The 15761-nt window shown below is 21.2% G+C and overlaps 2 protein-coding genes across 2 annotated transcripts; one reads left to right on the top strand and one right to left on the bottom strand.

Annotated features, from left to right (window-relative positions):
- Positions 1–10795: 10795 nt before the first annotated feature.
- Positions 10796–12467, bottom strand: LOC128960799 (UDP-N-acetylglucosamine--dolichyl-phosphate N-acetylglucosaminephosphotransferase-like). Its single transcript, XM_054306935.1, has 4 exons — positions 12168–12467; positions 11925–12060; positions 11218–11858; positions 10796–11147 (listed from the first exon to the last, which is right to left on the bottom strand). The coding sequence occupies exons 1-4, from the start codon at positions 12317–12319 to the stop codon at positions 10796–10798; spliced, it is 1281 nt and encodes a 426-aa protein (XP_054162910.1). The 5' UTR covers positions 12320–12467.
- A 674-nt stretch (positions 12468–13141) lies between these two features.
- Positions 13142–14004, top strand: LOC128960798 (histone H2A-like). Its single transcript, XM_054306934.1, has 2 exons — positions 13142–13426; positions 13534–14004. Exons 1-2 carry the CDS (start codon positions 13318–13320, stop codon positions 13836–13838), a joined length of 414 nt encoding a protein of 137 aa, XP_054162909.1. The 5' UTR covers positions 13142–13317; the 3' UTR covers positions 13839–14004.
- The last annotated feature ends 1757 nt before the right edge of the window (positions 14005–15761 follow it).

The following is a 15761-nucleotide window of genomic DNA, read 5'->3' as shown; positions in this document are numbered from 1 at the left end:
ACTGTTCCGAAAAACAATAGCATATAATAATAGACAGAAAAAATAGTTATTCATTGTCTGCCAAAAACATTAATCCCAAAAATAAAATCCATTTAATTCCTATACTCTCTCTCTCTCTCTCTCTCTCTCTCTCTCTCTCTCTCTCTGTGTGTGTGTGTGTGTGTGTGTGTGTGTGTGTGTGTGTGTTATAATTTATATAAGTTATGACTCCATAAGTTATGAGAAAAAATACATTATATGTTATACATATATATATATATATGTATTTATTGTATATACTGTAAGTTTGTTTAATAGTCAATTTAATACAATAATAATATTGTGTAAATAAATATATATAAATTATATATATAATAAAATTGTGTCTATGAATCGACATATTAATTGCTAAATTTTATTTTATGTGTACTAATAATAATAATATACTATAAATTAATGACATTTGCTAAACAATAATTAATTATTAACTAAATATAAAGATATATACAGTATATATATAATGTCTATCACATACTATTTGGAAAAATAAAAAGTCATTGTATTGTATCTAAATAAATACATTATATACAGTATATTTATTATATATATATAAAATATTAATTTGTTATTTAAATTATTTATACAGAACTCATTGCTGGAGAAAAACAGTAATTTTAAGGATAAATAAAAATTATTTATTTAACTTATATTTATAATACAATATAATAATAATAATAATAATAATAATAATAAAAAATAGTCTAAACAAACAAACAACAACAACAAAAACATAATACAATAGAAGTTTGTCTTATTTTTATTATTATTTTGTAATCTTGTTTATCGTGAAAATAAAATCGTTTTGTCTGTCTATCTATAAATATATAGTATAGTATAACCTAGTAATGTATGTATGTATGTATTACTGTGTATATGATATAACTTTTGTTAATACATATTATATACGGTATATATATATATATACCAGTATAACGTTATAATTATCAGGAGAATAGTAGTCAAGAATATTCTGGTGTATATATATATACAGTATTTACTGTATATAATGTATATAAGTAATAGTGTGCTAAAACTTATTACTGAATTAAACTTATTTCACATTAATGTTGAAATCAAACATTAAACTAGTGTTTTTTGAACATTACGATTATTATACAGTATTTTTATTTTTTTGGGTAATATATTTGTTTCAAAACCATCATATCAATGTAAATAAAATTTAGCAATTTTTTGTGATTTATTTTTTGTTGTTATTGTTGATTATTTTTGATGACTGTGGAATAAAAATTAATAAAAATTAAATATTTTTCTTTATACTTCTATTTAAAATAAAAATCAATTTCATTCAATAAAAATCAAGGGATGTGTTGGCAAATGTTTGGATTTTTGTAACCAAAAAATTTAATAGCATATATATATATATATATATAGGGTATAGTATTATAAAATTGCCAGTAATCATTTTTTATGTGTATGTTAACATTATCATGGTAATCATTATGTCTATATATATATATATTATATCTAATATATCTATATATTTTAACATTGTATAAATTATTTGATATTACAGTACTATTTTTCCATACAATATATACCAAAATATTACTAATTTTAATTAAAAATAAAATTATTTTTTTTGAACACTACTGTAGGAAACTATACATTTTTAGTGTTATTATAGTATTAAACATATGATAGCTATTTTATATTTACCATTATATATAAATTTATACTGTAATACAGTATATAAATAATGGCAATATTAAAATATACACTATTCAATTGTATATTATATTAGTATATTATATTTAGTTATTTTTTTAAAAAAATAAATAAACAATATTAACGATTTTTTTATTCAATAAACATATTGTACATTGAATTTGAGTCTTTCAGTTTTTAACATAACATATAATAATATATTGTTTTAAACTATTTCTGAAAGTCACAAAAAAAAATTTCAGTCAAATCATTGATTATCGATATTTATATTACTTATTATACAGTAATAAATTATAATATCGATATACGTGTATATGTCATACTATTGAGTCCAAACTAAACAAAACAAAAAAATTTGACTAAAATAATAATATTTATTTAAAAAACTAGTATTAAAATAATATATTTCAAAAACAATTTAAAAAAAAATCAATTATCAAATATTGAATCCAAACAACAAATATGGTTTACAAACAAAACAAATTTTTAGTTTGTTTGTTGAATAGTCGACAATTTTGATTTGATTTTTTTTAATGAATAGTAAAGTAATAAATAATTCAATTATTATTTTTTATTATTGTCTAATATATTATCATTTTGTTATTGAATTCAAATATTTTGATAAAAAAAAAGTTGTCAATAAAAGATCATTACTGCAACAGATGGTTAGTCTAGTAGTAGTAGTAATAGTAATAATAATAATAATAATAACAGATATTTGGACACAAATGTCATTATCAACAACAAAATAAAAACCATTGATTTCAGACATTTAAAAAATATCTATAAAAAAAATAAATATATATTTTTTGTTGTTAAAATCAACTATTTATAATAAAAATAAAACTTTTATTAAATATAATAATAATAAAAAACACACACACAATAGTATATTTGATTCCCCCCCCCCCTAAAAACTATAACTTTCATTATTAAATTTATTTATTTAGAAAAAATACAATTGTGCCAAAACAAAAAATAAATAAATAAAATAGGAAACACAAAATTTTGATTCAATTCAATATAAAAGTTTTTATTCAAATATTTATTTATTTTGTTAGTTTGTTTGTATGATTTTTTTTTGTATTCAACAAAATAAGACACTAAAATAATGCTAGAAAAGAAATCTTCTTTTATCAAAAATATTTTTTGTTTTGTTGTATTTTATCAATATTTGTTTAAACAATTGATTTTTTTAGTTGGAAAAAAACTTTAAAAAACAGTCAGTGTATACATATGCTATAAGTGTGTGTATGTATTATGTATGTGTGTGTGTATTTATGTATGTGTGTGTGTGTGTGTGTGTGTATGTATGTGTGTGTATGTATGTGTGTGTATGTATGTGTGTGTGTGTCTATGTGTGTGTCTATGTGTATGTATGTATGTGTGTGTTTAAGTTTCTAATAAGATTTTAAAATAAAATTTCATCTATAATTTACTATTGTATAGTTTTGCAATAGTTTAGTAGTAAAAAAAATATTTATATATAACTATCCATTGATTTCAAATAAGTTTCAACATTTTATATATAAAGTTGTATTTTAGTTATAAAATTATAATAATATATTTTCATTTACATAATCATTTGGTAAATATCCAGAACAAAGAAAAATGCAAACTATGTTGAATTTTTTTCAAAAAGTATTTTATTTATTTATTTTGTATTTTGTTGGTGCAAAATTTTTTTTTTATATATTTTAATGTGTTGTTTTATTTTAGCATATATTTATTAAATAATGTATCATTATTTAATAAAATTGCAAATTACATATCTATATATAAAAAAATAACATACACTACAAATATGCTATAATACTATAAATTATAGTTTATAGTATACTATATATATATATATATTATATATTACTATTAATAATTTAATAAATAAAATTACAAATTTTATTATTATTATATAAGAAAGTAATTTAATTTACATTGTTTTTCTCTACTATTTGTTATTATATAACTGTATTTATCAATAAAATTAATTATTTATTAAATGGTTATTTTTATTTACATTATATGTGTTTCTTATTTTTGTTGTTGTTATGTTTTTGTTTTGTAAATTTTATTAGAAACTTTCATTTATAATTAAAATTTATGGCTTTATTTCAATTTTTATTATTATTATTATTATTATTTCTGCTATTTTTGTTTGAATGAATGAATGAATGAATAAATAAGTTTTTAAAAAATTGAATAAAAGAGAGAGAGAATGAAAAGTTTCAAAAACATTATAATACAATAATATTAATATATTTTCTGAAAACTTTTGATGTAAAATGTATTTAATTTTATATTTTTATATATATATATATATTATTGTGTATGAAATATATATATAATAAAAAATATATTTATATTAAATCACAACTTAAAAATGCTTTTATAAAAATTATAACTTATATAACATATTTCTAAAACCTTATTTTTTTGTTGTGTTATAAAATAACAATAATACTGTATCCATAAAATAATAATAATGTATATTCAGATACTACTATATATATCATATTTAATATACTGTATAATATATATATATATATATATAGGATATAAAATCCTACAGTTAATATTATTGTATGAAAAGCTTAAATGCCAGCAAATATTATGTAAAAATATAGTTTTTATTTAATACATATTATATTATATGTTATTATTATAAAATATAGTGTGAAAAACATTACACACACAATACAAAATGCTTTTATAATGAAATCTCTTTTTTTTAAACAAAATGTCAATTAATTTTTACATACTATTCATATAAAATAAAATTTTGAAACAATAATTATATAATTTTTATTTATTTTTTTATATATATAAAGATGTTGTAACTGCCAAAACATATTCATTCAACAATAATAATAAAAAATTATCTAAAAATAAAATCTAACATTTTTTTTTGATTTTGTGGGGAAAAAATTTAATATATAACTAAGCATTAACTACATAAATGTTATTATACTTTAATAATTTATTGAGAAAAATATTATTATTTTAATTTTTCTTAAAAAAGTCATTATTAATTAAAATACATTCAAACTATTGTAATAAGTACTTTAAAAAATATATAATATATATATATATAATTATACAGTATTTATGTGCCATAAATAATAAGTTATAATTTATTTTCTCAAAATAAAATTATTATTTAATATGCGTATATATCTATTTGAATTGAATGTATTAAATTAAAAAATGTTATTTTTTTCAGTGGAAATTAATTATTTGTAACTGTATTATTATTATTATTATTTTATATAAAAACATTAACTACACGAAAAAAAACAAATAAATAAAATAATCTTTAATTTCAGACAAATAACAAAAAAAAATCTATAAAATTATTTTGTGTGTGTGTGTGTAATCTACTACTAGTTATTTGACATTTAACTCTTAAATTATATATACAATAACTAAACTACAGTATAAAATAATTAAAATAAAGATTTAATATATTTTTTTAATAAAAAATAAATAAATATTTAGCTTTAATGCGCTTATTTATAACAAAAAATAATTTATTTTAACTATAAATGTATTACCAAACTATATTCCCAAACAAAACAACAACAAAAAATATTTACTTAATTAAATTTTGATTAATTCATGTATTTCCAGTAAAAAATTTATTTATTTTTTAAAATAAAATAAAATGTGAAGCAAATTCAAAATAATATTTTTATTTATTTTTTTATAGTTTTTAGTGGAAATTTTTTAGAGAATTGATAAGTTTGAATCAACAAAAAAAAATCATATGAAATGTTACCCAAATTTTTATATAACTAACTAATGCTATCTATTAATAATATGTATTTAGTATTGTATAGAAAATGTTAATTACTGTATATATATATATATATATATATATATATATATATATATACAGAATATTCTTCAACATTTGATGCATTTAAGTTTATTGTAAATTTATATATAATTAAGAAATATTTGCATAAACCTATTGTAGTTGTTTATGTAATTAGATGTAAATTTATTATATATTATATATATATTGTATACATTTTGAAAATCAATGATGAAACATAAGTTAGTGTTAGTCTATGGTAATTGATTAATCTATATATTGCAAAATATATATAATGGTATATATTTTTAGTAAACATTTAAATATTTATTATATACTCTATTTGATCTTATCTATGATAATTATCCATATCATTAGTCACATTAAATATATAAAGTATTATTATTATTATTTTATATTTAAATTGTAAATCAACTAATTTTCAAATAAAAATCAATTTAAATTATTTATGTCTAATATATTATAAACATTAATTTAAAGGATATATTAGAATATAATTTTTTAGAAATACATAATTTAATTAATAAATTATATATATATATATATATTTATATAAAATATGACCTAATTTAATACAATAAGGTATATTAAATATATAAATTATATTTATTATATTAATATAATATATATATATATATATATATAACAAAATTTATATTCTGGGTCATTTATTTTTTATGTTGTTTTAGAGTATTTAGTTATAAAGATAACATACATTATAAATACAGTATATGATATACTTAATGCAAATAATATTTATTCAAATTTATTATTATTATTATAAGTTGTATAATACTGTACATCAGGGAAACAAAACACAACAAGGATTTAGATTATTAAGAGTTTTTTGTTTGTTATTTTTTAAAAAATATATATATAAATTTTATTTAGTATATACATTATTTGTAATAAAAAAACATGAGTTATTTATCATGTAATATACACCTCAAACATACATAAAAATAGGGTTTTAATCATAAAAAAAATGTTTGTTTGCTTTCAATATAAAAGTTTGCTCTCTCTCTCTCTCTCTCTCTCTCTCTCTCTCTCTATTGATGTAATTGATAGCACATAGAGCATAGATGATGTGCCATATAATATGGCTATAATAGGAGCTTATTATAAGCGACATCATAGCAAAATATAATACAGTATAATACTTATATTATATAAGTTATATAACATACTGTATTCTACAGTATACATGAAAATATATTATAAAGTACAGTACATATACTCTATAGTGTGTATTAAATCGATTTTTATATTGAAACACTAAAAATAGAGAATGAGCTAAAAAATTTTGTTCATCTATATATGATATATATTGTATATATATATATATATAATACTGTATATAATAAAAGTTATAATACAGAGAGTATAGCATACATATAATATTAGACACAATACATATAATATTATAGTCAAACAAAAGTATAGCCCTAGTATTCATTAAAAGTATTTTTATCATTAAAATTATTATTATTATTATTATTATTGCAACAGATATACAGTTATATTACTCTAAACAGTATAATAGTAATCATGTTTAGTGAATAGTAAAGTGATAAACATAAAAGTTAATGAGTGGCACATATATGTCGTTATGTAATATTTAGTATTATATTTATAAATACAGAGAACAGAGAGAGAGAGAGAGAGAGAGAGAGAGAGAGAGAGAGAGAGAGAGAGAGAGAGAGAGAGAGAGACTCTAATTGTAAAACATATTAATTTCCGATTTATACATACATTAAATCAACAGTATTTATACGATATATATATATATATATATATATAGTTTACAGTATATTACAGTATATTGTATATAAATAGTAACTATAACTTTAACTTAACTTTTATATATTCAATATTATTATATCTTATGATATGATTAGACTTAATAAAAGTTTTACAATAATGTTTGTTCAGTAATACGAAGTCAACAATCAATTTTTGCAAAAGAAACAAAAATTTTAATTAAGTTTTATATCTTTGTATATTAAATACATATATAATAAAATACAGTACACTATATATAATATATCTTAATAGAAAAATAAATATCAAATAATGAAAAACATTATTTCTTAAGAAATTTATTTTTATTTTATTATCAAAAGAGAATTGTGAAAACAAATGTAAACAATATATTTATGATATATACATACAGTATATAAATTATATGATATATATATATGTATTTATAAGACAAATGTATTTAATAATAATAATAATATCTACATAATAAATTTAATATATTAGATAAATATTCAAAACAAAATAAATATATATACATTACAGTAGTATTTATTAATATATTATACTGTATTATATATGTAGGCTATTACCAAATATTTGTGTACTTGTTTTTCTTATCTCTCTCTCTCTCTCTCTCTCTCTCTTTATATATACATATATATATATATATATATATATCCCTTATCTCAAAATTCCTGATAAACATCGAGCAAAACATATACCAAAAGGTTTTTCTTATTTATTTGATTTCATATGTCTTGAAAAGCCTTTTACTTAAGAAACAAGTCTCTGGTGTCGATGTATTTTCCTATAACCAGAAATATAGTATATATATATATATTAATAATATATAAATTTATATATATATATATTTATTCTGGAAATAAATATAAAAATAATAAAAACAACACAAAAATCTTTTAGTTTAGAAAAACAGATTGTAATCGATTTCGACTATAAATTTAGAGATCGATTGCTTTAACTTAAAAAACATTAATATAATATATATATATATATATTATATTAATATATATGTGCGTGTATTTCTATATACAATATATATATAACATATTGTTATATAAATATGTTTAAATAAAATAGAGTTTAGATTAATAGATCAAACCTTTATTGGATCGGATAATTCAAAACTTAAATTTGTATCAAACATAACAAAACATAAAATAATTAGGTATTATAACTTAGTAAGAAAATATAATTAATAACAATTTTAGTGCTAAAAATTTAATTTTATAATTATTATTTCTATTGCTTATTATTATTAGAATTATTATTAGAATTACTGTGATATTAATTAAAATAATTAATATGAAAATAACTTAAGTATAAAACAAACAAACAAAAAAAAATCAAATTTTTTGAAATTGAATATTTTTAAATAATATCGGATAAAATTTATATTTGAATTTTCGGATTGGTTTAATAAAAAACAAAAATTCTATCTAATTTTCTCACATCTAGTTTCAATGTATTTATACAGTAGTTTTTCAAAAAATAAGATTCTGTAATATAAGAATATTATATATATATATATATATATATATAAAACGTTTGGTTAGGAATAGAAAAAATGCATTTCTTATATATGTATATAATATACAGTATTTTATTTAATATAATATACTGTAAGTTATGTAATACAAACTTTTGAGAATAAAATTACTGTACTGTATATATATATATATATACAGTATTAGAAAAAACATGTATTATACCGGTATATATAGAGAGAGATATGTATTGAATTTGCCTTTAAATCTTTAAATTGTTTGATTCTATGATTGATTGAGTGAGTGAGTAAAATAAGAGAGAGAGAGAGAGAGAGAGAGAGAGAGAGAGAGAGAGAGAGAGAGAGAGAGAGAGAGAGAGAGAGAGAGAGAGAGAGACCATTAATATTTTTAAAAATGTTAAATAAAATCCTAAAGAGATCCACTGGTATTTATATACTGTGACTGTAAAAAATCAATTTAAATTTCTACTTTCAAATGCAATATATTAGCCAAAAAAAAAGTTATATATATATATATATAAATTTATATATTTGTAAAAATAAAATATTTGAAGAAAAAACTCATTAATATTTATTTAGATATTCAATAGTACAGGTAATGTCAAAGTTTGAACTAATAAAATAGTTTTTTTTAAATATTGCTGTTTAATATACAGTATATATATAATAGTAATAACAAAACAAACAAACAAAATATTCTTCAATTATTGTCAAGTATACTATCATTTTTCAAATAATACTTCCAAAAAATAAATAAATAAATAAATATTTATAACACTTAAAGGATTTAATGATTTAACACTTAAATATCTTCAACAATAACTACAAACAAAATATTTACTCATAAATAAATATAAAAATCTTATTGTATTTATGTTTATTTAATATTTAATTAAAAAATAATAATATAAAGATAAGTTTGCTAGTGATGATTACGTATTATATATTATTAATAATAAATTAATTATTATAATAGTAAAAAAAAAGGTTTTATACTCTCTTCTAATAATTTTAATATTTTTATTTTTATTTATAATACTAATATTTAGATGATTTTATTTGTTACAGTTTATAAAATAAAATTAAAAAATATTTTTTAAAAATTAGACAAATAAAAATTTGTTTATCTTTTTATTATAAAATTTATTTATTTCTTTAAATATTTATAAATATGTATATCGATAGTAACCAGAGGTTATGCGCCTGTATTTTGTACAGTAATTGACATATTGATCTAGGTGATATTTAAAAAATAAAAAAAATCTAACTGCTATATGAAAACAAATTTTTATATGATTATAATAAATTCAATACAAAATATATATTAAAAATTATTATCATTTATATACTTATATATTTATATAACTATTTTCATCTCACAGTATTAGGTGTTATTAACATAATATTTACAACAAAAATATTATACTCTTATAAATCAATATTTAATAATTAAAAAATATCCAAAAAAATATTATAAAAAATACTATTACCGTAATTCACTAGTTATAATAATAATAATAGTTAAACAAATTACCGGTACTTTTTGACATAAATTTCAATCATATATACAATATATATATATTCAACAACAACAAAAAAAATAACAAATCATTTTACGATTAACATAAATAAAATTTTAATTTCATATATAACTAAAAAAAGACAATTTAATAGAAACATTAAAAAAAACATTTGCAGTAATCATTAGATATGTCACATAACTTATCTGAAATTATTCACACAAAAAAAATTTAACTCAAATTATAAATACATTTATTTCAATTTTTTTTAACTTTTGGTAAATTTATGATACAATGAATTGGAAAAATAAAATTTAAATAGAAATCTCTATTGCAATTAATGTCAAATATATATATATATATATGTTTATTAATTAAATATTATTTCTATAGATTTTTTTAAATTTTAAAATTAGTTATTAAATATCAATAAAATATACGACTTATTCCGTAACGTATGAAAAATGCTAAACAAGTGCACAAACATTGAATGATTAACAATATAATTGTAACATATTTTTCATTCATTGGACCGAATTTGACTAAAATTAGATTAATTATCGTCAGATTAGAGCACTCGTAGGTATCGTTGACGCCGACAACACCGGTGGCCACTAATGTCTTGTTTTTTGGATCGGCGTCGTTGTCGCTAACCTTTCGGTATTCAACTAAACGTAAAGTACGAAGTATTGCAATAAACAATGCGCCCAACGGTTTGGTTTCATTGGTCTTCAATCGGAAAGTACTGGCGTATACTCTATCGGTTTTGACATCATATCTATTTAATAGATGATAAAAAATTACAATTTAAAACTAAAAGTCTACTCATTATTATTATGATTACATACTTGGGTAGTCTATGTCGGGGACAGTCGACAAAATGAAACAATTGTGGACAAGAAAACAAAAAGTTAAACACTTGTGGTATGAAAAACAATAGCATTGTTTTCGAAAAGTGACCCAAAATGCCGACCACAGCGAAGGTCATTCCGGCAAAATAGCAATACGTGTCGCCGACAAACACTTGCGACGGATACCAGTTATGGTAGAGTAGGGCTGCCGTTACGGCAACAAACGGCAGCATAAAGTGCAATGAAAACAGATGACACTGCCATTGATCCGATGACCCGATAAACTCGATTATATTGTAGACTATTATCGATAGTCCAATGACCAGACCCTGACCGGCCTCTATACCGTTAATTCCGGCCACAATGTTGATGGCATTCGTACAGAATACGGCTAACATTGCCAAATACAGGTAATAAATTGGTCCCAAATTAACACTATAGCCAACTAAATCGCGTAACGGTTTGGGAACTATTACTGTTGTATTGTTATATGTAATACCGTAGACCATTAACAGCGGTAGAGTTGCTATCGTTGGCAGCAATAGTTTTGTACGCCATCTTAGGTCGAGTACATCGTCGGCAAAGCCCAAGAATATCATACAACAGATGGATAGCAAAGCACTTATGAATTGAGCGAACTGTTTGGTCAAAAAATCTTAAGCAAAATAATATTTATATAACTTTCACGGGATATATATACCGACCACTTCGTGTCTAAAATCTTCGAGAGTAAACAGCCATTCATTGCCGAGCGGTTGAGAGGACGTGAACGGTATGGGAATAAACAGAAACATTACCACCAGATATACACAGCCGGCGACCACTCCCTGGGATTCGGCCCTACAGTTGACGACAATAGACATCAAACATATCGTTAAATTTAATTCAAATTATCAGTCAATAGTAATAATAATAATAAAGTTATTATTATATAATAAAAAACAAACACTTTTTTGTCTTTATTTTGTTTGCATTGATCGATACCAAAGAGGTTGGCTTTGATGAACAATTGTCTGACTTGTGGTATAGCTTTCAAAGTAATATAAAAGGCTGTCATCGACATCAAACAGTTGATCAGTATCTGTATAATAGTATTCATTTTGTATTTTTATATCTTCTTAACAGATCACTAGTAAAGCTGATCCACCAAACAAACAAAAAATCACTATTTGTTTAAGACATATGATTTCAATTAACTAAATAATAATAATAACAAAAAAGTTTGTATTGAATATAAACAGTCATCACTTATGTGTGTTGTTGTTGTTGTGATACTCATAGCGCATGTCTGGCACTACTAGTGATTCAAAACACTGTTAAAAACTAAAATACATTTTGCAATACATTTGCGCCAAAAAAAAATAAATAATAATAACTTTTTTACTTAACTATTAATACATTTTGAGTATTAATTTATAGTCAATCTTAAACAGTAGACAATTATAACGTAAGTACAATTGTATTATAATAATTGTTGACTAAAACAAAACAAAAAGTTTCCATTGGATTAGTATTACAATTATTAATGTCTAATGTCTATAGATTTTCTATAGAAAATATTAACTCAATATTACAGTAAAAATTTTTACTGTAATATTAATGTACCAAAAAATAATCCAAATCACATATAACGTAACAAACACCAACACACATATATTACACCAATAATTATTAATACAATACTTAAGGCAATACACAGTGTAAATAATAAGGGGTTCAGAAAAAAAAACACTTACCCCACCCATTCCCCGGACTATACGTTGTTTATGAATTGTTGTTTCCAATACATTGAGTGTATATTACAGTAATATTATTAAGTTTCTGACAAACAGTTTCTGATTGGATGATTGAAATCGACTCTGAATTTGTTAACTGATCGATGATTGGCTGACTGCCGGTTCACAGCGTTTTGCGTATACAGAGGGGGTATAAAAGTAGCGATACTTTTGGCGCAAAACACTTATTACTGTATTATTCAGTCAAACAATCAGTCATTCATTTAGTGATTGAATTGCATTTCATTTGAGACATTCATTCAGCAATCAATTGTCACTTCATTTTCATCTATTAATTAATTTACTAAAAGACATACAAATAATGTCCGGCAGAGGAAAAGGTGGTAAAGTGAAGAGTAAGGCAAAGAGCCGATCGTCTAGAGCTGGCCTACAGTTTCCCGTCGGACGTATTCATCGTCTTCTACGCAAAGGTAATGAATTGATGGACGGATTGATCGATTGACGGATCAACTGATAAAACTGATGTTATTTGATGTCATTTTTTTTTAATTATTGTTATTTCAATTTCAAATAATAGGTAACTTTGCTGAACGAGTGGGTGCCGGCGCTCCCGTCTATTTGGCCGCCGTATTGGAGTATTTGGCTGCCGAAGTCCTTGAGTTGGCCGGCAATGCTGCTCGCGATAACAAAAAGTCCCGAATAGTTCCCCGACATCTACAGCTGGCCGTACGTAACGATGAAGAACTGAATAAACTGTTGGCCGGTGTGACCATCAGTCAGGGCGGCGTTTTGCCTAACATTCATTCGGTACTATTGCCGAAAAAGTCTGAGTCCGCCGGCGGCGGACATAAGTCATCGTCAAAGGCCAGCCAAGAGTTGTAATGACTAATCATTTTTCTCTCTCTATTGTATTCAACTGATTGACACGTGTTTTGTAATTATTATTATTATTATTATAATCTGTATTTGAATTATTTGAAACATTTGTATTATTGATTTCATTCAATATTTTTTTTAATATTTAGAAAAAATATGATTTATTCATATAATTAAAAAATTGCTGTAATTTTCATCTGTTTTTTTAATTTTTAATCAAATAATACGTTTCATTTAATAAATAGTTAAATAAAATTTTATTATCCAATAATTTTATAGTTTAAAAAAAAATACTTTTTGATAGAAATTAAATAGTTTTTAAATACATAAAATATATTAACAATAAACAGATAATAATATTGTAATACATAAACAAACAAAAATTATTAAAATCATTACATACAGTATATCCCATTATATGAATTATTGAACACAAATTTAAAAATAACTAAAGCCCTTAATTAAAGCCCGTTTTTAATTAAATTAAATCATAAATTGTATTTTTTTTTAATAAATAAAATATTATATTAAAAAAATAAAGTTTTATTTACTGAAATCTATACGAAACCATTTTGAGTCTGTGTGTCTGTCTGTAGCATATATTTTTGCGAAATTTAAAATTCTGACATTAGATTATAATAGATGACTACTAATAATGTATTGAAAAATTATTTGCATTAAAATTTTATACCCTACATATGTATAGTTGAGTATATTTTGTAATTCCAAGTTATTATATATTATACATGTCAAATGTTTAGTTTATTTTGTCATACCGCAACATTTGATAACCTAAATGAACAGTTATTAATTTTTTCTGTTTCTAGATAGCCGCTATAATTATAGAAACTAATGATTTTCAACCTATTTATAATAGACCAATACTATAGGATTTATAAATTAGTGTTGTATTAGAATAATCGGAAAACTTTTTATTAATCATCAAATACAATTCGATCATGTATTGAGCTATACTATAGTATTTATAAATTAGTGTTGTATTAGATTAATCGGAAAACTTTTTATTAATCATCAAATACAAATCCATTATGTATTGAGCTATACTATAGGATTTATAAATTAGTGTTGTATTAGAATAATCGGAAAACTTTTTATTAATAATCAAATACAATTCGATCATGTATTGAGCTATACTATAGGATTTATAAATTAGTGTTGTATTAGAATAATCGGAAAACTTTTTATTAATAATCAAATACAATTCGATCATGTATTGAGCTATACTATAGGATTTATAAATTAGTGTTGTATTAGAATAATCGGAAAACTTTTTATTAATCATCAAATATAATTCGATCATGTATTGAGCTATACTATAGTATTTATAAATTAGTGTTGTATTAGATTAATCGGAAAACTTTTTATTAATCATCAAATACAAATCCATTATGTATTGAGCTATACTATAGGATTTATAAATTAGTGTTGTATTAGAATAATCGGAAAACTTTTTATTAATCATCAAATACAATTCGATCATGTTTTGAGCTATACTATAGGATTTATAAATTAGTGTTGTATTAGAATAATCGGAAAACTTTTTATTAATAATCAAATACAATTCGATCATGTATTGAGCTATACTATAGGATTTATAAATTAGTGTTGTATTAGATTAATCGGAAAACTTTTTATTAATCATCAAATACAAATCCATTATGTATTGAGCTATACTATAGGATTTTTAAATTAGTGATGTATTAGAATAATCGGAAAACTTTTTATTAATAATCAAATACAATTCGATCATGTATTGAGCTATACTATAGTATTTATAAATTAGTGTTGTATTAGATTAATCGGAAAACTTTTTATTAATCATCAAATACAATTCGATCATGTATTGAGCTATACTATAGGATTTATAAATTAGTGTTGTATTAGAATAATCGGAAAACTTTTTATTAA

Source organism: Oppia nitens, unplaced genomic scaffold (assembly GCF_028296485.1).
Source record: "Oppia nitens isolate AA-2021 unplaced genomic scaffold, nextdenovo-longstitch-racon4-pilon3 scaffold55_pilon_pilon_pilon, whole genome shotgun sequence".
Taxonomy (NCBI): domain Eukaryota; kingdom Metazoa; phylum Arthropoda; class Arachnida; order Sarcoptiformes; family Oppiidae; genus Oppia; species Oppia nitens.
The sequence above is the reverse complement of the archived record's forward strand: the minus strand, read 5'-3'. Positions and strand labels throughout refer to the sequence as shown.